Consider the following 24609-nt stretch of genomic DNA (forward strand, 5'->3'; position numbering starts at 1 on the left):
ATTAAAGTCTTAAAACAGCCGTTAGGAGCCCGAATGAACATTGAAACGTTTTTTTTGGTGTATTCCGGTTCATACTGACCATTATAAGATACATTCATAATGTGCTTATAACGTAAGTGATGGGGGACAAAATCCGCAGTCGTCCTTCTGTGCAAAAATGTATTAAAAAGTTTATCTGAAGCTAATATGAAGCTTCATATCAAGTAGATATCTTTCAACGTTGCAGTCTTTTTAGTGCCAAAGTTCCTCGGGGAAACACTGTCCGAGGAAACACAAAGAGGGAATTTGATGCTAAAAAAGACTGTAAATGTGGCAGATATCCACTTGATATGACTAACTCAGACTTCTAAGCTTCATATGGTCGAGGCAGATGGCCGCCCACCCGGAGCCCGGCTCTGCTCGAGGTTCCTTCCTGTTAAAGGGGAGTTTTTCCTTTGCTGCTGTTGCCAAGTGCTGCTCCTGGGGGGGGGGGGGGGGATGTTGGGTCTCTGTAAATTAGAGAGTGCAGTCTAGACCTGCTCTAGGTGAAAAGTGCAGAGAGATAACTTCTGTTGTGATTTGGCGTTAAATAAATAAAATTGACTTGACTTGATGCAGACACCTGATTGTTGTTTTCAGACAGGCTTGAACGCATCCTTTCATTATCTGAGTGAAAGTTGTTTGATTCCAACATTGAAATCAGGAAAGCATAAAATGTTTCAAAAGGTATATTTAGACAGCAATTACTTGGACACCGCTTCTCTGGGTTTTCATGGTTTGGAGGACTTTAGTTCCAAACAAATCTTGTCAGAAAAGAAAATGTTCTTCGGGCACGCAGGCAGAGCGAGGAAGAAGTTATATTAAAAGCCTTTATTTAGTCGAGCATATTTGTTCAAACTCTGACTGGTTTCCAGCTCACAGGATCGGGGAAACAGTGAAAATGAGTGTTATATCACAGCATACAATGATATTTTAGTTTTATAACTGTGTGGCAACAGTCTGCACAAAGCCAGCTCCATAAAAAGTCGGTTTTCCCGGTTTGGTTTGAAAGAACTTGGCTCCGACCTCAACTCCATCCATCACCTTCAGGATGAACTGAACACTGACTCTGACATTGGGGCGTAATGTTTGGATGTCCACATACTTTTGGACATATAATGCACCCAAATTAGAACCATTCCATCCTGTAGTATTAAGAGCTGCTTCAAAGAAAACCTCCACAAAAATCATTTTAAGCTTGTTTTAATAGTATTGTTATTTACATAAATATTTCAGTTGGGTTTCTCGAAGGGGTTGGTACTCCCGGAACACAAACAGACAGAACATGATGATGATGTGTGTGTAGACTAAACAGAGGAAGATCACTTCTTCTCAGGAGCCTTGTCACCGGCCTCCAGTTTGGGTGCGGCCTCTTTGGGCTCTCGGTAGGCGGGGAAAACCTCCCAGGGTGTGTTGAGGTCAAACTTCCTGAACTCCTGCGACAGCTCCACGGGCTCGGCCACCACACGCTTCACCTCATCGTCGTAACGCACCTGCAAAGGAAAACACACACACACACACTTCAGTCTGCAAGCATTTTAAAGTCCATTTATTGTAGTATAGTATTTTTATGTCTGTAGGGGGAAATTATTTAAATGTTTTTCACGATTGGGACAAAAGAATGGCAGGTATGTTAGAAAATAACAGCAATCAAAGCTTCACATAAAAAGAAAAACCTTTCTTGTCTAGACAGCCTGATGAAATTATTCTAATCCTCAGGATGTGAAGTGTTCTTCCTCAGATAGACAGGAGTAAGGCAGAGGGGATGAATTTGACTGTGTTGAAATAAATAATTCATTTTTTTTTTCAAAGAAATCTATTTCATTTCAAAGTCTGCAGGACATATATTATTCTTTCTCAAGTCACAGGCTGTCAAGGTCTGTGGGAGCCCTGGATTTATGATAATGAACTCTAAAAAAAAAACAACAAAAAAAACAAAAAATCACAGGATCCAGCAGAGTTTGAGATCCAAAGCGTCTGGGCACAGCTTCCATCCTGTCTGTCTCACAGACTTCCTGCCAATACTACTACTACGTTCATATCTTAGAATTAAAAAAACAAACAAATGAATCACACGGAGCTGAATTAAGCCAGCTCTCGTACCGAGTGGACGTGCTGCTGGCAGAACTCACCTCCACGTATCCTGACAGAGGGAAGTCCTTCCTGAAGGGGTGACCCTCGAAGCCGTAGTCTGTCAGGATGCGCCTCAGGTCTGGGTGGTTGGCAAAGAACACGCCAAACATGTCCCATATCTGTAAAAAAAAAAAAAACACACTTTACTCTCAGTCTGCCTGCCAGTGAAAACACTACGACAGCTTGAAAGTTATGTGACATCACTGATTGAGCGTTGTTGTGAATTTAATATAGTAGCCTGCAGGTTGTGACTCACCTCCCTCTCGTACCAGTTGGCAGCCATGTGGACGGGAACGGCGGAGTCCACCGGTGTTAACTCGTCTGTGTACGTCTTGACGCGCATACGAGTGTTGTAGCGCAGCGACAGCAGGTTGTACACGATCTGTAAACCAGCACACATACACACACACACACACACACACACACACACACACACATCATCATCATCACTGTAAAATCACATACTATGAATTATTAATGACAGCCTATGCACAAAAATGTTAATTCTAACCATAAAGCATTTGGTTTTAGGGGAGAGCGTGAGTCCTAATATCGATACTGGAATACTTTCTTTTTCCTTCTGTTTTATTAATGAAGTGGCACACAAGTGGAAGCAGCCACAACAGTAAGTGTCGAGCATGGACTTCACTACACCTGGAACTATCTTCTAAGAACTCATTTTTGTCCCTGATTCCTCTGGTGAAAACACTGGTTTAGTTCCTGAGTTACTGTGACTATGACTGTAACAACACTATTACGATTACACTCATTCACTCTCATAGAAGCAATTTCTAGCAACAACAACGAAAAAAAAAGTTTGTACCTCAAAGCGGTTCTGCCGTGTTGGGATGTCGACAGCAGTCAGGTCGATCATGTTCCTGAACTGAGCGTTGGTGTGGTCCCTCAGGAACGTCAGCACGGGGACCACCCCGTCAGGATGGATCATCACCTCCAGCTCGTTGTAACAGGTCACCTACACACACACACACACAAACGAAATGTAATCACTCTAACTGGTCTCAGGAGATGAATTCAAGACCAAGTTATGTAAATCAGCAAAACAGGAGAAAGCAGACAGTTCCTAGTGGATTGAAGCAGGACTCTCTGCAGGTCTCTGCAGGTCTGCCTACATGCTGCTTTATGCATCACAACTATGTGCACCTGCAGGATTTCTTATTTACTTACTTTTTTCCCTCTAATATATTTGTATGTATGAATGAATTTAAGTAGGGCTGAAATTAATGATTATTTTCATTATTGATATTATTATAAATGCTCTGACACGAACTGAACATTTGAAGTCTCTCGGTCATTTCCATCGAGGCGAGGATGAGCTCAGAACTGGTTACAGGCACATGAACTGACCTGGACCTGCTGGATATATTTGGGCATCATCTCAGCCACGTATTCCCCAAACGCTGACAGCTGGTTGTGAGTGACAGCATCCTTGGGCCTGACGGTGGCTGTAGGAAGGACAAGAGAGGCAAGAGGTTTAAAAGTATTCAACCACACAGTGATCAAGACCTGTCCTGTCAAGTCTGACCTGACTTTTTTTTAACACTAACAATTCATTATTAAAATTGCAAAACAGGTTAGGAACATTCAGGCAGTTCACTGAAATGTTTTATAGAAATGCTGTTAAGTGACCTATTGAGATTTTAAAGATCATCTTAAAAACAGATTTATAACTCTGTGACTCAAATGTAATGATAATACATGGCACTAACTGCTATTTGTGTCCACTGATCAGCAGTCAAATAGGAGACAAAACAGCTCATCATATTTGACTGCTTATCAATCAACAAGCATCTTCTGTCAGCAGTCTGTCTGTACTCACGGCTGGTTTCTGTGGTGGAGCTCTGCAGTCTGCTCTGCTGCTGGAGGAGACATGAGGTCCTTGCAACTGGAAAAAGCAGAAGAGAGGGTCAAAAAATCTGTATAAACACTTTACAGATTACCAGTGTTGGAAGAAGTAAAGTTACTCAGACACTTTAAGTAAAAGTACCAATACAGCAATGTAGAAATACTCCATTACAAGTAAAAGTCCTGCATGAAGAATCCTACTACAGTAAAAGTATATAAGTATTATGAGCTTAATGTAGTTAAAGTATTGCAGTAAAAGTAATTGTTTAGTCCCTCTATCTGTGATATAATTATATATGACATCATTGGATTATTAATACTGAAGCATCAGTATTTTATATACAGTTAGCTAGTTTAGTCCAGTGGTTCCCAACCTAGGGGTCGGGCCCCTCCAAAGGGTCAGCAGATAAGTCTGAGGGGTCGTGAGATGATTAATGGGAGAGGAAAGAAGAAAAAACAAAGTTCTGATACACAAATCTGTTTTCAGTTTTTGGACTTTTTCTCTAATCTTTGATTTTTGCTGAAATATTGGATCATTTGAACATTTATTGAAATGAAAGCATGTGAGAAGTTTAGAGGGAAAAATCACTATTTGGTGGAGCTGTTAACGACTCATAGACATGTGAAATATGACCCCGACTACACACTGCTTTTTGTAAGACATCAAAAGCCAAAAAGGTTGGAAACCACTGGTTTCATCTTTAACAATGTGTTGTATTTTAAAAGCTTGTTATATTATCCATTGTGTCAAATCTTCATCTGAAAAGTAACTAAAGCTGTCAAATAAATGTAGTGGAGTAGAAAGTACAATATTTCGTGGAGTGGAAGTATAAAGTAGCCTCACATGAAAATACTCAAGTAAAGTACAAGTACTTTAAAATTGTACTTAGGCACAGTACTTGAGTAACTAAAATGTACCTAGTTACTTAACACCACTGTTGATTGCTGAATATACAGATCTGCAGAGGAACTGACAAAATGTTCACTAAATAGATGCTAACCGACAACATGAAGAAACGGCTAATCCTACATCCACTCTGAACACTTCTACACGATATATGTTAACAAAACAAACCATGAATGTATGAAGAAATAAAGCTGTCACAAAAACAATACAGACTCACTCTCCTGTCTGCTGTTCAGCTCCGTGCAGGCTAACACTAGCATTAGCTTAGCTAGAAGGTCAAACCGGAGACGTTTGACCGTTAAAATCGGACCGTGTCGTTTTCAGCAGCATGCAAAGACCCACCTTTTATAACGGACCATCGCAGCAACCAGCCTGTACAAGCAAAAAAAGTGTTTCGAATTAACTTACTGTTGAAGCTCTTTCCAAGACCTCCGCGGACAAACCGTACCAACGATGCCGCCATGTTTGCTCTGTTATGTTAGCCGGTTTTCTTCGGGTAGAAAGGCGCCTGTTGGCGGTCTATCGACTCCTGCAGGACCGGAGGAGAAACAACAACCTCTTCTTCTTTTCTTCTTTCTTTCTTTTTCTTTCTTTCTTTCTTTCTTTCTTTCTTTCTTTCTTTCTTTCTTTCTTTCTTTTTCCCTCTTCTTCTTCTTCTTCTTCTTCTTCATAATGTGCTTACAATTTAAGTGATGGGGGACAAAATCCACAGTCCTCCATCTGTGCAAAAATGTATTTAAAAGTTTATTTGAAGCTAATATGAAGCTTCAGTCGTCCAAATGAGTCAAATCAAGTATATATCTTTCAACCCTACAGTCATTTTAGTGCCAAAGTCCCTCTTTTTGTTACTATACTTCCACATACTGTGGATTTGGCCTCCATCATTTACGTTGAAAGCACATTTGAAGGGGATCTTTTAATATCCAGTATGAACAGGAGGAATGATTACAGCGAGGAAGAACTCTTTCACTGTTTATATGGACACCTGACATGTTTTAAGAGTAGCTATATAAAACACTCTACTTTGAATCATAATAATAATTTCTGGTGTGTTTTTTCCAAAAAAAAAAAAAGTTAAATTACAAAATTAGTTTATTTGCTGTTGATGAAATTTTATTTCTTAGGGACCCAGCCTGATCTCTTACTAAATTACAAGGTCTTCTTGACAATTATAGCATAACATCTATAAGGTGAACTGTGAAGAGATTGAAATACTCCCTGTTGTGGATATTTTGAGCGATGGTCAGCAGTGGAGAAAGGCGCACACAAGACTTTTGATGTCTTAATGCTGAAAATGTTTATTGAAAGCACTTGGCCAAGTGGAGAACCAAAAACAGTACACAGACAGCTGAAGTCTCAAGGAGAAGATATCTTAATCTCTGATTAAGAATTACAGTGTGACCTCAAAGCCAAGCTTGACCCAATGTAACACAATTTGTAACCTCTAAAGATGGAAAATTCCATAACAGTCCCTCCGTCTAAAACTGATCGCAGAGACCTGTGCCAGCCAGACTCCTTCAAGTGGGCTCCAGAAGGGTTTACATATCTGGGTATCCATGTGGATAACAACGTGAAAAAGGTATTTAAACTCAACTACCCCATGCTAATTCAAAAAATAGAGAGTGATCTAAACAGGAGGACAGATCTACCCCTGACCTTATTTGGCAGAGCCGACTATATAAAGATGAACATTTTGCCAAGGATAATGCACTTATTTCCATAGCTCCCGATCCCCCTTCCCAATAGTATTTTTAAATCTCTTTAAAAAACTGTAAGTGAAGAGAGATTATCATGGGACTACATGATGGATGGCCTCCAACTCCAACTAATTTCAAAGTGTACTTTTGGGCAGCACAAACGAGATTTCTGTCATCTTTGCTTGAACATGACTCTGCCCCCTCATGGACACAAATTGGATTACAAGGCCTTAATGAAGAGGTGGGAAGTGACTTTATTTATAAGTAGAATCCAGAAAGTATTACTAGCAAAACCAAAAAACCCACTTACTGTTCACTTTGTTAGATCATGGTATGAAGTCCATAACATTCTTGGAGTGAGGAATGATTTGCCACCTTTATTTTTATGGAAAAACAAACTCATACCAATGATCTCTGATAATAAAATGTTTAAGCTTTGGTATGATAGTGGGATAAGATACCAGGAGCAGTTATATTGATGGCATCTTCATGTCCTATGAACAGCTAAAAGAGAAATATTAATTATTCACCAAACACTTTTTTTGTTATTTGCAACTGAGAGCCTAAAAAGTTTGGGTGATCAGCTGATTCTACCTGACCTGACGAAAGTGGAGGTGCTTCACAGTAACAAAGGCTTAGGGCATTTTATTAGCAGGATATATTCAACAATGATGGATCACCGCCCAAAACAAAACATACATCGGTCAAGAGAGAGGTGGGAATCTGACCTGAGCATGACTATAGATGAGACTAAGGTCTGATCTATGTCAGAACAGCATGTTCGCTACTGTAAATGCCAGATTTAAGCTTGTCAACAACAACTTTCATCAGCCTTACATCACCTCCCCTCAGAAATTGCACCAGTACAAACCTACAATCTCAAATATGTGTTTCAGATGCAGCGTTACTGAGGACACGATGTTACACTGAACATCGCAATGTGCCAAAGTCACAACATTCTGGTGTGACTTATGTGACTAAAGTTACGGACACACCAGTCCCATTAGACCCAGAACTGCGTCTCCTAGGAGACGTAATAAACGTGAAACTTAAGTCAGAGTTCCAGATAATTCATTGATAAAGCTCTCACTGTTTTCAGAACATGTATTACACTAACTTGGAAGTCAGATTCCTGTATATCCTTAGAGAAAATGACATGTCCTGAAAAACAGATATGATGTTTTCTTAAAGATCTGGCAGCCTTTTATTGAATACATGGACACATCTGTCAACTGCAGATTCAATGTAACCTTTGAACTGGTCCCAGTGTTGGCCAGTACTAATGTCCAGGTACAATGGTTGAGGTGTCTCAGTGATAAGTATGTCATGGTATTCTGTTACCTGTGTATTGTATTATTGAGTAATTGAGTTTTTAATGGGAATAAGTTGTACTGTTTTTTGCCCCCCCCCTCTCAAAAAAAACCCATCTCCTCCTTCTTCCTCATTAAAAAAAACAGAATCTATAAATATGCAAATATATTTAATTTCAATAAAGGTTGACACTTTGAAGATGAACAAAATGATCACTTTAATAATAATAATAATACAAATTATCCCCGGTGCAAAAATGAATAAAAATGATAAATGAACATTATGATTTTATCTCATGAATGTGACTTTCCATCACTCTGCAAAGCAGCTACAGCCGTCAGATCAATACAGTAGAGTACAAACGTCAACATTGCAATCTGAAATATGGAGGAACAGTATCAAGTTTCCTCTCAATGGCTAAAGCTAACAACAGTTTTGAAATATGAGTACTTCACTGTGGCTGAAAAGCTTGTTTTACATCAAATATCTTGTGAGACAGAACAGCGTTTAGTCAGAGAGTAACTTGTGTTTTCATGCAATCACATCACATTACTAACTGTATGCACACATATACATACATACATGTATTTGACAGTAACATCACAGCATTTGCAAACACTATCAGCCTGCATTCATCAACAATTAACTGTCAATATGTTTTCATGCTGTGAGGCACAATAGGAAAGTTTTCCACTGAGCACAGTAAACGCTTCGATGCTGAATTTTGCTGTAAAACGTCCTCATCGTATTGTGACACTGCAATCCAAAGGCAAGTCAAATGCTTGGAGTGTTTTTTATGATTAAACCACAAGAAAACATGACTGCAACGTTGGAATATGGAAGTAATTTTTGCTGAAAAAAGGAGGGATTGTTTATATATTTTAAAAGTTACATTTCTTTTAATATAATTCTGAGCTTCAATAATTCCAGATATTTTTTTTTTGTTTTAGCCACAATCAGGAAATTAAAGGAAAAAATGATGAGGGTGACAAAACCTTCATGATAATGTAAAAATATACATTTCTGCTTACTGATCCGTTGTGAATTAACAACTAAAAACCTTCCATTTCCCAGTAAAACTCAAGAGAATCTGATTTAAAAAGAACAATTATTTCAGCATTTACTCTTCGGTGGGTGTACAGTATGATATGGAGGATTTTTCTGAAAAGAAAACAGCTTTGTTTCACGTCAGCGTGACTTCAAATAAAGCTCTGAGTCCAGTCTTCCCGCTGCTGCAGGAACAGGATGAGGTCCGACCCGCCGCTCCGCGCTCTCTTAGCCGGACTGTCCGCACACCTGCTGGTGATACTTCCTCAGCATCTCCAGCTGAGCCGAGCGAACCAGGATGTGCGGCCGGACAGACGCCAGCTTCTCACAGGCTTCCTCTGGAGTCCAACTGTGTAACTGTCAGCAGAGAAACACGACGTCAACATCGACATACCTGCTGCTCACTGACTGACTGACTGACTGAACAGACGGTAAGTTTAACAGGTTTTGTAGATTGTTGTGTTGCAGAAGTCAGAATCGAGACTTTCAGTGTAAATTTAAGTGTGTTTACATCGATACTGGGTGATCAGTGTTTGACTTTTAGCCCTTTTTATAGATATATTATATATTATAGATTATAAAGTTCCCACCAGTTTTTAACAGTACAGCAGGACAAAGACACAACAACAAATCCGACACCATTCACCTAAATCTGGACGTGAACACCCTGAGATTAAAGTCAACAGTCAGCACCATAGCTGTTGTTTCTAATCACTAATTGATTAATTTATAACTTGCTAATCACTTAAATGTCTCACACAACAAACCCACAAAGTACAGAACTCAGTATTGTAGTATCAAACGAGGATTGGCAAAATATGTGAAGAATCAGCAAACCAATAATTTGCTGACTTTTCCTGGAGGAATTTAATCAGCTTCTTTATCAGGACTAAGATAAAGAATAAATACTTGAACAAGGGATGTTGCATTGCATTACACTGATAAGGTTTCTGTTTTCTGTCACTTAAAATGACGTGTAGGTTTGAGTGCAAACAGCAGAGTAATGATATGACAGCGTTTATGTACTGACCCGTATGAGGTACGCAGCGACCAGCGTGGCGCTGCGGGAGCGTCCGGCCTTACAGTGGACGTAAACGCTGGTCCCTCGCTCTCTGTGCTGCAGGGCGAACTCGACGCCTCGGTGCAGGTTCTCCAGGCTGGGGACGCCGGTGAGGTCGATGGTGCTCAGCCTCAGCTGCTCCACGCCGACGGCCCGCCACTCCTGCAGCCAAACGCATCCGATTAACCGTTTAGCATGGACACACCTTCAGCTCTTCTTACTTTAAGAAGAAGCCGGTGGTTTGCAGATCTATTATTGTGTGTCTTTTATATTTTGTCTTGATGCCTTTTATGTTTTAATCACTTATTGTTGTTGAAATGTTCTATATAAATTAACTTGTCTCGCTGTCATATGACAGAAAAGCAGCACAGTTAAGAAGCAGGAAGCAGGAAATGTTTGGAATTTTTGCTTGAAAATGACTTAATCAATTAAGCAGCTACTGAAACGGCTGCCTGTCAATCAACTAATCGATTAATCAGCTAATCATTTCAGTTTTAAACTAATTAACAGCATTTTAACTGATTTACATCATCGGGACAGAAAATAAAAACAAACTCTTGAGGAGATTTAAGCTCATAAAATGTGGAAACTGTGAAAATTTCAAAACTGGTTGATTTCTTGTCTTTCAATTCATCAATACATTTTTAATTTAACTTCCAGTTTGCCATATAAAAAAATAAATGAACCTTTTGCTGCAGTGTTGCTGGGTCACTTTATTATTTTCTGTTTACACAAACTAAATATCTTAAACTTAGAGAAGAAGTCGTGGCGTTTACTCACCTCGGCTGAGTTGCAGAAATATTTGGTCTCATACTTCTCGTTCATGGTGACGACCCCTCGGACGTTTTCTGTTTCTACCAGCTGTAACGCACAAAAAAAAACAACAACAACCGTGTTCAGACGGTCACATGACCCTTGAGAAACGAGAATCAAATGGTTATTTGTTAAATGTTGCTATTTAAACACAACCTGCAGCACAATATAGAGACTTTTTTCATTTTGGATTTTTCAATACCAAACCCGAAATATTAAGAATTCACAACATTTCCCAACTTTAAGTTTTTACTATTTTACAACAAGCAACTTATATTATAAACTAGAAGCAGAATATCATGCAGCCTGAGCAGCTGCGGTACCAACACCTACATTTCTTTAAAATTTATTGCCTTAATTTACAGATATGTATGTTAAATACTCAGAGAATTATGGCTGCAACTAATTATTATCTTTCATCATCAATTAATCTGTCCATTTTTTTTTATCTCATCACTTTTACTTAACCACTATCTCAAAATTATGACTTAATATGTCATAATGTTGATTTAGCATCACTATTACTTATTTATTTATTACTAGTGTAATAGTAAGTATTTATTACTTTAAACCCATTTTTTCTTCCATAATAATTGTTTCCCTGATAGTTTTGTTTCTGACGGCAAATCTAATCAAAATGGGATTAACTTGATAGCAAATACAAAGAGAGCAGCAATAAATTAAAGTTAAAGCCAACATTGTCTTCATCAACCCTCAGTGCATGTTAGTGTAACAGCTGATCAGTGATAGAAGTAAAAGTACCAATACAACAATGTAAAAATACTCCATTACAAGTAAAAGTCCTGCATGAAAAATCCTACTACAGTAAAAGTACATAAGTATTATGAGCTTGGTGTAGTTAAAGTATTGCAGTAAAAGTAGTGGTTTGGTCCCTCTGACTGATATATTATTATATATGACATCATTAGATTATTAATAGTGAAGCATCAGTGTTAGAGCAGCATGTTACTGTTGTAGCTGCTGGAGGTGGAGCTAGTTTACACTACTTTATATACAGTTTTCCAGTTAAGTCCAGTGGGTCCCAACCTAGGGGTCGGGCCCCTCTAAAGGGTCAGCAGATAAATCTGAGGGGTTGTGAGATGATTAATGGGAGAGGAAAGAAGAAAAAACAAAGTTCTGATACACAAATCTGTTTTCAGTTTTTGGACTTTTTCTCTAATCTTTGATTTTTGCTGAAATATTGGATCATTTGAACATTTATTGAAATGAAAGCATGTGAGAAGTTTAGAGGGAAAAATCACTATTTGGTGGAGCTGTTAACAACTCATAGACATGTGAAATGTGACCCCGACTACACACTGCTTTTTGCTTTTTGTATTTTAAAAGCTTGTTATATTATCCATTGTGTCAAATCTTCATCTGAAAAGTAACTAGAACTGTCAAATAAATGTAGTGGAGTAGAAAGTACAATATTTCCTTCTGAAATGTAGTGGAGTTGAAGTATAAAGTAGCATCACATGGAAATACTCAAGTAAAGTACAAGTACCTTAAAATTGTACAACAGTGCAGTAACGTTACTTTAGTAAATGTACTTAGTTACTTTCCACCACTCTAACGGGTTTAAAGTTTGTAACCAACTAGCAAGTGTTAGCTGTAGGCTTAGATATGAGACAGAGAGGCTGGTGTTTGGAGGTCTGACCTGTTTTGTCATGGATCTGAACGGCAGCGCTCCGAGGATCACGGTCCGGTCCACTCGGTCGAACCACCGCCTCGACGACACCTTCTCCATGACAACATTGTAGGCTAAAGTCGGGTAGAAGAGCAGCCTTGCTAACGCTCCCGACATGGCTGAGTTCTTGAACCAAAACATATACAAAACTCAGCTTTCAAACTCGCTCAGCGTCTCATTACCACACACAGTTGTTGTCGTGCTCAGTGTCAGAAGCACAGATGTCACGGCAGTCCGATCTGAAGCTCATGTTAACCGGTTAGCATGTGTCCCTCCCCCAGCAGGGATAGTTTTTCCTAGGGTGGCGAAGTCAAGTTGCGCGAAGTCCCGCCCCTTCTCTACCTCTGATTGGCTCTGACCCCCAACATGCTTAAATCTGACCAATCTAACCAACGGAGGAAACGAGTACTAGCCAATCAGAGGGAGTGTGGCAGAGGAGGACGGGTCATTCCGTCGCCATCCTAAGAAAAAAAAAATTGCCCTCCGCCAGCCTGTTCCTCTAGCTATAAACTTCCGGCGTGAACCCATGCTTCCAATAAATTCCGCGACCTTCATGAAATCTTAAATCCATCTTAAAACAATATAAAGTTTAATGGTGGAAAGTAACTAAGTAAATTTACTCAAATACTTGTACTTTACTTGAATATTTCCATTTGATGCTACTTTATACTATACTACTATGGAAATACTCTTAAGTACAAATACCTCAAAATTACAGTTACTTACCACCGCTGCACTTTGTATTTACTTTATTTTTGACTAACAATTCACAGAATATGTCAAAATATTCCCTTTACTTTAGCACCACTGGCATCTTAGACAGATTACAGTGTTTTTTGTGGTAAATTGTTGTTGAATACTAACAAAATATCTTTATTAAATGATGAGGTGATCATATTCTACAAATATTAACATTAATATATGAGCAGAAAACCACATTAACAAGTTTTAGCGGTTCAGAAAGACCAGTGAAAGAAAAGACAAATATTCAAAAATACACTGGAAACAAAGACTAATGAAAGCTAGAATTACACTGAATGACATCTGGATGATATATCACAACAAATTCAAAGACCCTTCTGAGACAAAGTCAGATAACAACAGCTAATGTCAACTGATGTTTAATCAACGCTGATTAAATTAAACAAGCAGAGTTAACAATTTGCCAGATAGATATTGATTAACATTAGCTGATCTTAAACTAATCCTTAAATCAACATCGAGCTATTTGTTACTACAGTTAGTGTCAAAGTTTCATTTTCAGTTATCTGTCCTGATAAAAGAGTTTGAAGGTAAAAGTAGAGCTGCAATCAATTGATTAGCTACCAACTATTAAATTAACTGCCAATTATTTTGATAATTGATTAATCATTTTGAATTTTCTGGTTTCTTTAGTTCTCTGTGACAGTAAACTGAACATCTGTTACTTTAGGAAACAGTGATCAACATTTTCTGATATTTTACAGACTAAACAACTAATTGATTAATTGAGAAAATAATCCATAATGAAAAAAAAAATTAGTTGAAGCCCTGGTTAAGTTTTTTTTTAATAAACTTTATATCAAAAAACTGCGCAAAAGTTTATGTTATACTGCATTAGCTTATTATCTGTGGTAAAATGATAATTACAAACTATAATTTACATGTGAAAACACAAGCTTTGGTCTGGTATTAAAAAAAAAAAAAAAAAAAAGAGGAAAACTGAGTACTTGTCCCCCATCTTCAGAAATAAAACCAGTCTGTGCTTTTCAAGTGAAAATGAATTTATTTTATTTTGACAAGCTTTTCCAAATCAGCCATGATAGTGTATTGAATCCATATGATTTATAACTGTATTAAACTATTACACAGCACCAATATATGATATGTTAATAACAGTCTTAACGGCCTGTTTAAACATCTATTAGCTTTGTCAGACAGAGATGCTATAAAGAGAATAGCAGATTCAGAAATATATACATTACATACATACATGTATAAAAACAAATATAGGTGAAAGATTTGGATGGAACAGTGTAAGCGTGAATAAAACTACACAATGCACTGTAATATATTTTCCAGAAAGTGCAAATATTTATAATACATTTGGTCTGTAACCCCAGATTGCATAACTTCAGAAAGTTAACCTTTCTTTTGTCTCTTTTTTTTATAAAAACATGTGCAGTACAGGATGCAAAAAAAAAACATTTATTACATCTTAATAACTGGCAAAATCAGAGAGGCAAAATAGTGTTAGTTTAACTTATGATACAATCATATTTTTCCTTTTACAGACAGTGATAGACCGGGAAAATGTTCAGTAACACGCTGAAGACAACATGTTCAGCAACTGGCGACAGATCGACAAGACGTCCTTGTTTGACAGGAAGCTGCTAAGAGTTTATCACCGAATCGACACTTAATATATTATTACCTTCATTTCCATATAAAAGCAGATAGCAGTGAAGGGTAGTGATGCGTTCTGGGGGGAGATCAGAACAACGATATCATAGCTGACACAGTCAACATCGGAGCGCAGAGGTCAAATGTTGGTGGTGGTGGAGTTCAGGATGTCGTGCTCGATCTTGGCGTTAGAGGCCTTGGACAGGTCTCGCTGTGGAAGAAGGAAAAAAAACAGGCGTAAGGTTGATTTCTCAGATGTGACATGACAATATGAGGAAGAGATTGAAGCAAAACATCATCACTTACACTTTTGTAACCATTAAAGGACGAGTTCACAATTCTTCAAGTGCGTCTTAAAACAACAGTCAGGAACCCAAATGAGCAGTGAAACAAGTTTTTCTTGCTGTAATCATTCCTCCTGTTCATACTGACCATTAGAAGATCCCTTCATAATGACCTTACAATGGAAGTGATGGAAAAATGTGCAAAGTTTATCTGAAGCTAATATGAGTCAAATCAAGTAGATATCTTTCAACGTTACAGTCTTTTTAGTGTCAAAGTCCCTCTTTTTGTTACTACAACAGGGAAACACTGTCCGAGGAAACACAAAGAGGGAATTTGATGCTAAAAAGACTGTAAATGTGTCAGATATCCACTTGATATGACTAACTCAGACTGCTGAAGCCTCATATAAGCTTCACATCTACTTTTAAATGCATTTTAGCACAAAATTACTGTTGTGGACACACTTGCGAGCACATTTGAAGGGGATCTTTTAATAGCCGGTATGAACAGGAGGAATGATTACTGTTCATATGGACAGCTGACTGTTGTTTTAAAACACCCAGGAAAAATTGTGAAGCTGCCCTTTAGGAATGACACACTGAAGGTTGTTAGTGGGAGTTAGAGAGTAGCCGGTCACACAGATGGACAATCAATGTAAAAATGAATAGGGAGTTGATGCAGGGAGGCTAAAATATGAGTTATATGATCTTGTTTTCTTGAACCAGTGTGAAGAGCATTACAATAACAAGAAAAAAATAAAGGCGGGAAAACTCTGTGTAAGTCCTCAAAAGATAAGAAGGATTTAATTTTTGCAATTAAGATGAAAGAAACAACCGTCTTATCTTGGTCATCAAAACAAAGACCAGAATAAAAATTAAAAAAAAAAAAAACACCCAAATTTCTTGCAGTTGGCTTAATGTTATGTGATCAGGTTCCCAGACTGCAACTATCTGACTGAAAGAGTCAGTTGTGGCAAATGGAAACTCAAAAAAGAACAATTCTTTGTCTCAGAGTTTGACGGACTGATACTAAACATGTCGTCTGCTATCAAGCTCCATGTTAAACCTGCAGTGTGGAACTTTTACATATAAATGAACGTTCGTTACATTCAAGCTCTTCCCACACAAGTTCACAAAATGCTGATTAAGCTAATCACCGCCAGGTAAATCTCTCTGTATTATACAGTACACCAGTATGTTCTATGGGCAGAGCATGCACAGTAGAAACTTCCGCCGGCTGGGTGGCTAACTTCCAGTTAGCTCTCTGCTAACTTGAATGGGGATAAAATAATTTAATCGTGCGGCTCCTCTAGACCAGCCGTTCTCAACCAGTGGACCTGTTGCCTTTTACCACCACCTGTTTAAGTGAGTCAGGGGTTTTCCATTGTGACGCTCACAAAATCAAAGGCAAGGAACAAAGTGAAAGCAACTTGGAATTCTACAACGCACATCAGCCTCTCACCAGTCTCACCAATCCCACCACAACTTGATCTCATTATTTCTCAGAAGTAAGCCCAAGTATCTCACTGAGGGTATGCAGAGTATTTATTTTGGTCATTACAACTGACAGTGGCATGACACATATTTACAGCCCAGTTTTTTTGTCATGTTTTTTTTTTCTTCATTTATTTGCGAAGGTGGTCCTCGGGAATACAATCTGAAGTGGGCCTTAAGTTACAAAAGGTTGAGAACCTCTGCTCTAGACTTTACAAAATTATTTTATCATAAATTATTTTAATCAGCTCAAAATAATTTATCCAGCATTTTACAGCTGCAACAGTAGCAACAGAGTTGAATACAGAGGAGCCTGTGACGTTAGCACATGTGGTGTCAACAGTGTTTTGTAATTACTCTCACTGCCACAAGGGGGAGACAAAAGTCCCGCACTCCACCTTTAACTGCTGGTAGCGTCTGCACATGACATGTATCTTCTATTTGGTGAACTATCCGTGAAATTTAGAAAAATAGAGCATACGACAAATAAATCCAGACATCATTATTCATAGATAAGTACATCACCTGTAGCGGTTTTGTAAATTTTTCACCAAAATTCAGTGAGTAAAACAGGAAACCTGGTTACTGTAATCCAGGTAGGGGATTTGAGAACACGGTTCCTCAGATTGATTTCTCCAGGAAAACACTAATTTCTTGGTCATGTATGCACAAAACTGGGTTTCTAATCAGCTTTTTTTTAACAAGTATGTACTTGCATGACAATACTTCACATGGGGAAAGTGACAACGGAGCGGCTGAATAAAGCGGAGATCATCACACGGAGCGATGCGTTGTTATATTTAAGTAATTCCATCCAAAGTCACACAAACATTGAAACTAACACAAAGCAGCCTGTAGACGTCTAAATAAGATGGTTCTCACTGCTGAGCATTTGACTGTTTGTTAAAGTAACAAACTTTTGCACAGGGATTAAGATGAGTCCTTTGTCTGCCTGCCATTCATCTCTGCAACATCAGTCCCTGACGCAGATATTCAAAAAACAAAACAAAACAAACAAGAAACAAGAAGAATCGTCTTCTGTCATTACAGTTAAAATCAGTCGCTGTAAAAGAAGGTGGAGGTTTGGGGAGAAATCTAGTCACTAATCTGCTGCAAGTATATCCGGCTTTACAGTAACCAGGTTAGTACAGTGCAGATTACCTGCGTAACCTTGTTATTTAAGTAATTGAATAAGATACTTTGGATTGCATTGTAATGTGAGCCGGTGTAGACAGCTGTAACCATTCAAACTGAAGCACAACTGTTGGAAAACAGTCACACGAGAAACGGACGACTGTCGGGTGTAGACGGCGTGTTAGATGGAGAGACTGATGGGATGGTCAGTAGCTGAGGGTTAATCCTGCAGTTCAAGCTAAACTAGTGTGTTACATTGCTGTTTGAAGATATTTATTCCATTACAGGCATGCAATTAAGTGAAAGAGGATTAGTCAGAAGGTTTTAGGATTCCAAACACACCTTGATTGAACTGATTCAGTGTTGACCAAGTCCCTCTAAAATATAAATGTACATCATTAGAACTTGTACATCATCAGAAACCCCATCGATATACACTTAAATGTGTTAAATGTGCACCGAAATGAGGAAAAACATGCAGAGCAAAGAAAATTAGAGACAAAAGTGTAAATTACCACAAACTCTGAATATGTGCTGGCAACAGAGGTTATGCTGAAGTTACGCTGTGGACCAGTGGGGGTCAGCAACGCACCACTCAGAGGGCTCCCCTTCAACTGGGCCTCGTTCTCCTTGTTACAGCCCTGCAGTCTTGGGTGGGGAGGTTTTCCTCCGCCTGTCCGCGCTGTTGAACCCTGAAGGACGCAAACCAGGAGAGACTATCAGGTCAGACTTTTGTTTTTAATGCTTTTAAATAAAAACTGAATGAAAGTAGGATTCCCTCCTCCCCTCAATCGTTTTAATGTGCTGCTGAATCACATTTTAATTGGAAAATCAATCAGTACAGCCATAGAAATTACACATTGATTAGTTCACATTCAGTAGACATTTCTGCTGAACAGTTAGATTGAGGTTATGGAGAAAAATTTAAGTCTGAAAGCACCTGTATGTAGTTTTTGCCCAGTTAAATCAAGTCAAGTTTATTTGTAGAGCACAGTATCCTACAGCAGAAATTCAAAGGGCTTCACAGCAGGCAGACACACACACATACAACTCGTTAAAAGCTAAACTAAAGCAAGAATTTCTTCAGTTTATTCTTAAGATACAATTCTGTGCGAACAGGTCATATTTTACAACAAAGCATGTCCGATAAAAAAATGCTGTTTCATTGTCTGACTGAGATCAAGTCAACTAGTCAAATGCTGTTTTCTAGTAAATTTGCAGGGTGTTTATATTACATGTGCAGGATATTTTGTGTTGCCTGTTATATTTCTTGTTATTCTTTCAAAATTAAACCAACCTTATTTGCTGAGAGAGGTGGGCGGGGCACAGGTGAGCGACAGACAGTTCCGCCGTAGACGGAGCGCATGGTGCTGTTAGAGGCGACGCTAGAGATGCTGGAGGTGGTGTTACCCTGACAGGAAAGAGAGAGAGGGAGAGTTAGTGCTGACAGAGCCAGACAGCTGAATCAAGAACTTATATCATGAGAACAAATGCGAGGCATGCATTGCAAGCAACATGATTTTACCATCTTCCGTGATTTATTTGGGGTGGTGGTGCCGAGGAATCTGCGTTTGGTTGGGGTTCGTACCGCTGTTCCGTACAGCATGTCCTCTTCGGTCTGTTTGCTCTTCTTGAGGTGCTGTTAAGAGTTTGTACGGAGAAGCGTCAACACGTGTCTCAAACTTACAAGCAAAGCCGGTAATACGACAAGGCGACTAGCTTACCCTTTCTTGTTTCTCCTTTTCTTTCTCTATCCAATGCAGCTCCCACTGTTCCTCCACGTACTGCAGGAACTTCTGACCGTTCACGAAAAACTCACGACCCTGCTCACCTTCCCACGCCTCGATCTGGGCTTTTAGTTTCTTTTCAAGCTTAAAAAAAGAAAAAAGACACGGGTGATGTCAAATTACTGTAAAACACTTAAGAATCACTACATGTTTAACCATTTAGAAAATCAACGGTGACCTTCACGTCTTACCTTTGGCAGACTTTTATGCAGCTCAGACCTCTGTTTCTCCTCTTTGAGAAGGTTTCCTCCTCTGTTGGTGAATCTGGACGGATCTGTGGCTTTTTTCTGGGAATAAAAAAAGATTCTTCATTGTTTCTGAAAACATTTTATTCAAACTCTGACAGAAATGTAACAAAAGGCACAAATCTGTGTGTGAAAAGTTTTTTGTTTTTACATTTTCTACTTTTTCTATTGTTATCGACAGGATTTTATAGGGTTGAAATCTGAGTTTATATCAACTGAATGTATTTGCAATTTCAAAAGACTTATATTGAGTAACTGTATCTGTAAAATCCAACTGGCTCTGGTTTAGTCGCACCAGCACAGCTTCAGATTACTCTTGTTAGTTTCATTTTTCCTGATCAAGTGAACTCACCTCCAGCTCCAGGAAGAGTCTCCAGCTTTCTTCCCATTGGTTAACTCCGTCAAAAAGCTCTTTGTGATCTTCGTAATGCAGCTTCAAACGCTGGATCTCAGCATCGTGCATCCCCAACAGCTCTTCAGTAAAATCCTCTGAAACAGTCAAATTATAGTATAAGCAAAAAAAAAAAACCTCCTATAAATGTGATTAAAACAGCTAAAATATCAAACAAGTGAACTCACCGCTAAAATACGGTGAAAAGGCCTGCCGCTGGTCAGTGCTGAAGAAGCATTTTTCCCAAAACACGGCGATCTCGGAGCGGATGGCGTCTGTGACGTTACGAATGTTTAGCAGTTTGAGCTCCTCCAGACGCTGGACCTCTGCTTTTAACTGAAAAAAAAGAAGAAGAAGTGAATACATGAATACAAACCTAAAATTGTCCAATCAGCAGCACACAGGATGCTTAAGTCTTCTCACCGCTTCCAGGTTCCTCTTCCTGGATGTGACCATGTGCTCGTTGAAGGCCTCTCTCTCCTCCTGCGGCACCTGCAGTCTGTCCCACAGCTGCTGGATCTTCTCTCGATGACTCTCACACATCGCCTCGTTCTCTGCCTTGCGTTCCTCCAGCTGCAGCATCAACAAGACAGAAAGTAGCATCAGTTAACAGCTTGGACAGTGACTATATATCATATCTGGGTTTTGAACTAAGGCCACAGACAACATTCAAGGCCTGATTATAATTTATGGGACCCATAAAAAAGGGTTTCACTTCAAGTTTCACCAAGTCTGATGTTATTAAACCATCTTACCTGACAAAGCAGCAGTTTGAGTGATGTAATATTGTCTCTGGAAAGGCAGAAAGAGTCCTCATCCTCACAGACTACATCCTTCTCAAAACTGGTCTCAGGGATGTGGTCCAGCACTTCCATGTGCAAGATGATCTCCTTTTTGATGTCCATAAACTCAGCGTACCGCTTCGCCTGAACACATGAGAGCAGCACATCAAAATCAAAACATTAAAATTGCCGAAATGAGGCTTCCTGGCAGTGACTTTCAGCTTTTCTATTCATGCAGTAAAAGCAACTGAACAGGACAGCATGTACACAGTACACAGAAGTGTATGTACACAAACAATCTCGCACCTTCTCTGCGTTCTGGTCGGAGATGTGTTGGCGGAAGCTCTCCAGTTGCTCCACTGAAGGGACAGAGTCTGGAGAGATACCGTAAGGCATAGAGCACAGGATGTCGCACAGGTCCTGGTCCTGCTCCAGCAGAAACTTCAGCTGCTGCATTCTCAGAGTCTTCTCCTTTATCAGAACCTCCACCTGAGTGCGGATGTTCTTCTCCTGCTGGAGCATGCTGATCCCGACCTCCTCCTGAATATACAGAGAGGACGGCGATGACAAATCCACTGTACAACATGTGGTTTGTCTTAAGTCTTTAAAAACAAGAAACTGAACTGTGCATACTGAGAATGCAGTAATAGGATATGTAGGAATCTAATGTTAGCATCCTCAATCAGCCACTGGTGGAGTATAGGAGACTGAATGATCCAGTCAAGAGAAACATGTGACCAAAGTAAAATTATTCTTTGACACAAAATCAGTCCAACGCTGAAAATATTGCAGTTATTATTACCTCAAACACAGGTAGCTGAAGCTCCAGGCAGAGTTTCTCCATGTCTGTCCTGCATGTCTGAATGCTGCTTATAAGCCTCGTCTTCAGAGACTCTTCTTCTTTGATCATCATATCTAGTAATCCCTGGTGGACAAACAAATAAAACCAGTTTATTCAGACTGGATGATGGAGCAGAGACAAACAAGAATCTCCAGTAACTGATCATTTGACTGATATGCATCTTGACAAAAATCCCAAATAGTCTTTCAATATCAGAATATATCTACTTTCAACAACTGGAGTTTACTGATCACACAGTAATGCTGCTCCTTCTGTAGATACAGATAAAGATACAGTCTAAAAAATGACAGGAAATTAACTGCCAACTGTTCTGATAACTGTTTAATCATTTTGAATCATTTTTTAAGAAAGAAATATGTGTCTCAAATGTGAATATTTTCTGGATTATTATACTATGACAGTAAACTGAATATCTTTGGGTTACGTATTGCTGGTCAGGACAAAACAAGACATTCAAGGACATATCCTTGTGCTTTGGGTGACAGTGATTGACACTTTTCACCATTTTCTGGTATTTTATGGACTAAACAACCAATCGATTAATCAAGAAAATAATTAACAGATTAATTAATAATGAAAATAAACATTAGTTTGCAGCTCTATTACACAGTAATACTGGTCCTTGTTGGTGCAGATAAAGTCTAGTTCTGTCTAGCAGATGAGCAAAGTAGTTCAACTCAAATGTAGAAAAATGATGAAATGATAACTGATGCATAACACGATCAAACATCTGTTTTCTATCAGTTTTTCTCCAGCCAGTGGATACTGGAAGCTTCCCAATAAGACACTTAAAACCACAGAGTATCTTCAAGTGAAAACAGATTTTAGTCAATATTAAATGTGAGGAAGTCTTCTTCCTTCAGTCACCACGAAAACTTAGAAACAGGCAGAAAGTGTTCCTCATCTAACATCCGCTTGTGTTTGCAACAGGAACAGGTTAAACAGAAATAGCCTTCTGTGGCTGTAGTAATGAAACCACAAACTTGTACACTCGTAGTAAACTGATGAATCATCCACCGTTCATTATCATTAGGTATAATCAAGTATATTTTTAAATTATCAGCTGATATAACAGTAGCAGATTTTTAAAACTTCTGAATATAAACATTGGTATCGGCCTAAAAAAATCTAGTATCAGTGGGGCTCTCATGCATATAAATACTTGCAGTTCTAATCTTAAAACTCTACTGTGTTGACCAATGTGATCATTCAAGATGTGTTGTGCAGTGTGTTCATGACATCATTAAGGCTTTGAATTCTTTCCAGTGGCCTAGTTTCGCCCATAATGATTGTCCTGTTCTTGTAGACCCCCACCCCCATCTTTCACTCTCTCTCTCACTTACACTACTAGTCATATTCTCTGTGTCCAGACATTTGACTGGTACTGCACCCAAACAACACACAAACTCATGACTTAAAAAAACAACAACACATGACTAACTGGTTAAAACCTCTGTTGACACCGTTCTAAGCCAAGTGCACCCAGTCTGATCTGATAAAGCAGCAGGTTTAGAAACATCAGAGTCAAAATTATCTTTTTTGTCCACCAGCCACTTGCATATTTTACCAGCATATTATTACAGGTTTACAGTATATATACATACATGATGCTGGTCAGTGTCTTACCTTAATGTGGTTCTTGACAACATTAGTTCTCTGTAGTCTCTGGTCCTCTGGTATACCAATCTCCTCCCAGATGTCCTTCAGGTGGCATAGTGCTTTATTCAGGCACGACACAGACTCAGCTGCGAGCACCTCACTGCATACAGTGAAGGGCAAACACGGTCAGTTCACTATCAATATATCACTAAAACTCACTCCAGTACCCAGTGGTGGAAAGTAACTTTACATTAACTCAAGGTACTTGTACCTCACATGAGTATTTCCATTTGATGCTACTTTCTACTTCCACTACATTTCAGAGGGAAATATTGTACTTTCTACTCCACTACATTTATTTGACAGCTTTAGTTACTTTTCAGATGAAGATTTGACACAATGGATAATATAACAAGCTTTTAAAATACAACACATTGTTAAAGATGAAACCAGTGTTATGTAACAACGTTACTTTTATTTAAGTAGGATTTTTCGTACAGGACTTTTCCTTGTAATTGAGTATTTTTACATTGCTGTATTGGTACTTTTAAATTAAGTAAAGGATCTGAATACTTCTTCCACTTTTGATAATAACCAAATAGCTGCTGACGTTTAAACCGCAGAGACAAACCGCAACTCATCTGATGGAACTAACCGACGTCAGTTTAGCTAGCGTGCTTAAAAACGTATCTCATCTAGCTAAAACCAGCTAAATAACGGTTATTTTACACTTTAAAAACTCTGACCTTATCGCAAAAAAAAATTTGACCTTACCTTTTTCTCATTGTTGTTCCAAACTCTGTTGTGATTCCCAGTGAACAGCCTTAAACAACCAAAACTTGTCAGGGAGACAGGTCGCCTGTCTGCTCTCGGTGCTTCGGCCGTTTGTACACAGTTCAAAATACGCATACAGCACCGCTCTGCCCTCTGATTGGCTCGTTCTGCAGGAGCGCGTGCTGCGTAACACCGCCGCCGGCCGTTAGTAGTATCTGTAGTTAATGCTTAAAGGGAACCGCCCATCACCGAATCACTCGTTCACTAAAACAAATGCACCAGTTTCATGCCGGGTGCGGCGACGTAGCAGCATTCCGTCACCACGCAACAATGAGC

The 24609-nt window shown here is 39.0% G+C and overlaps 3 protein-coding genes across 5 annotated transcripts; all 3 read right to left on the bottom strand.

Moving 5' to 3' along the window:
* Window positions 1-1205: 1205 nt before the first annotated feature.
* Window positions 1206-5464, bottom strand: ndufs3 (NADH:ubiquinone oxidoreductase core subunit S3). Its single transcript, XM_042411787.1, has 7 exons — window positions 5330-5464; window positions 3989-4054; window positions 3517-3614; window positions 2975-3124; window positions 2408-2533; window positions 2151-2270; window positions 1206-1511 (listed from the first exon to the last, which is right to left on the bottom strand). Exons 1-7 carry the CDS (start codon window positions 5382-5384, stop codon window positions 1341-1343), a joined length of 786 nt encoding a protein of 261 aa, XP_042267721.1. The 5' UTR covers window positions 5385-5464; the 3' UTR covers window positions 1206-1340.
* A 2617-nt stretch (window positions 5465-8081) lies between these two features.
* Window positions 8082-12849, bottom strand: ptpmt1 (protein tyrosine phosphatase mitochondrial 1). Its single transcript, XM_042411525.1, has 4 exons — window positions 12510-12849; window positions 10817-10897; window positions 10007-10198; window positions 8082-9333 (listed from the first exon to the last, which is right to left on the bottom strand). The coding sequence occupies exons 1-4, from the start codon at window positions 12678-12680 to the stop codon at window positions 9205-9207; spliced, it is 573 nt and encodes a 190-aa protein (XP_042267459.1). The 5' UTR covers window positions 12681-12849; the 3' UTR covers window positions 8082-9204.
* Window positions 12850-14284: 1435 nt separating this feature from the next.
* Window positions 14285-24402, bottom strand: prc1b (protein regulator of cytokinesis 1b). Of its 3 annotated transcripts, XM_042405497.1 has the most exons (15): window positions 24274-24402; window positions 23527-23659; window positions 21841-21963; window positions 21345-21578; window positions 21012-21182; window positions 20680-20829; window positions 20445-20592; window positions 20218-20354; window positions 19812-19907; window positions 19558-19704; window positions 19359-19472; window positions 19131-19244; window positions 18349-18525; window positions 18176-18210; window positions 14285-15132 (listed from the first exon to the last, which is right to left on the bottom strand). In XM_042405497.1, exons 1-15 carry the CDS (start codon window positions 24282-24284, stop codon window positions 15084-15086), a joined length of 1839 nt encoding a protein of 612 aa, XP_042261431.1. In that variant the 5' UTR covers window positions 24285-24402; the 3' UTR covers window positions 14285-15083. The 3 variants fall into 3 exon arrangements, with proteins under 3 accessions (XP_042261431.1, XP_042261444.1, XP_042261439.1); XM_042405510.1 differs by lacking the exon at window positions 18176-18210 and having other exon boundaries at window positions 18426-18525; XM_042405505.1 differs by lacking the exon at window positions 18176-18210 and having other exon boundaries at window positions 24274-24401.
* Window positions 24403-24609: the final 207 nt, after the last annotated feature.

Source organism: Thunnus maccoyii, chromosome 1 (assembly GCF_910596095.1).
Source record: "Thunnus maccoyii chromosome 1, fThuMac1.1, whole genome shotgun sequence".
In the NCBI taxonomy this organism is placed as follows: Eukaryota; Metazoa; Chordata; class Actinopteri; order Scombriformes; family Scombridae; genus Thunnus; species Thunnus maccoyii.

Bases quoted from the DNA above. Each gene is read 5' to 3' on its own strand.
- ndufs3 (XM_042411787.1), bottom strand. From the start codon at position 5,384: ATGGCGGCATCGTTGGTACGGTTTGTCCGCGGAGGTCTTGGAAAGAGC. The intron at 3,615-3,988 runs GTGAGTACAGAC...TCCTTCCTACAG, and splicing joins CTCCACCACAGAAACCAGCC to CCACCGTCAGGCCCAAGGAT. The intron at 2,534-2,974 runs GTACAAACTTTT...GCTGGTTTACAG, and splicing joins CACGGCAGAACCGCTTTGAG to ATCGTGTACAACCTGCTGTC.
- ptpmt1 (XM_042411525.1), bottom strand. From the start codon at position 12,680: ATGTTTTGGTTCAAGAACTCAGCCATGTCGGGAGCGTTAGCAAGGCTG. The intron at 10,898-12,509 runs GTCAGACCTCCA...TGTGCGTTACAG, and splicing joins TCAGATCCATGACAAAACAG to CTGGTAGAAACAGAAAACGT. The intron at 9,334-10,006 runs GTCAGTACATAA...CTCTGCTGACAG, and splicing joins TCGCTGCGTACCTCATACGG to TTACACAGTTGGACTCCAGA.
- prc1b (XM_042405497.1), bottom strand. The intron at 20,830-21,011 runs GTAAGATGGTTT...TTGATGCTGCAG, and splicing joins TCAAACTGCTGCTTTGTCAG to CTGGAGGAACGCAAGGCAGA. The intron at 18,526-19,130 runs GTTGGTTTAATT...TGCGTCCTTCAG, and splicing joins CACCTCTCTCAGCAAATAAG to GGTTCAACAGCGCGGACAGG.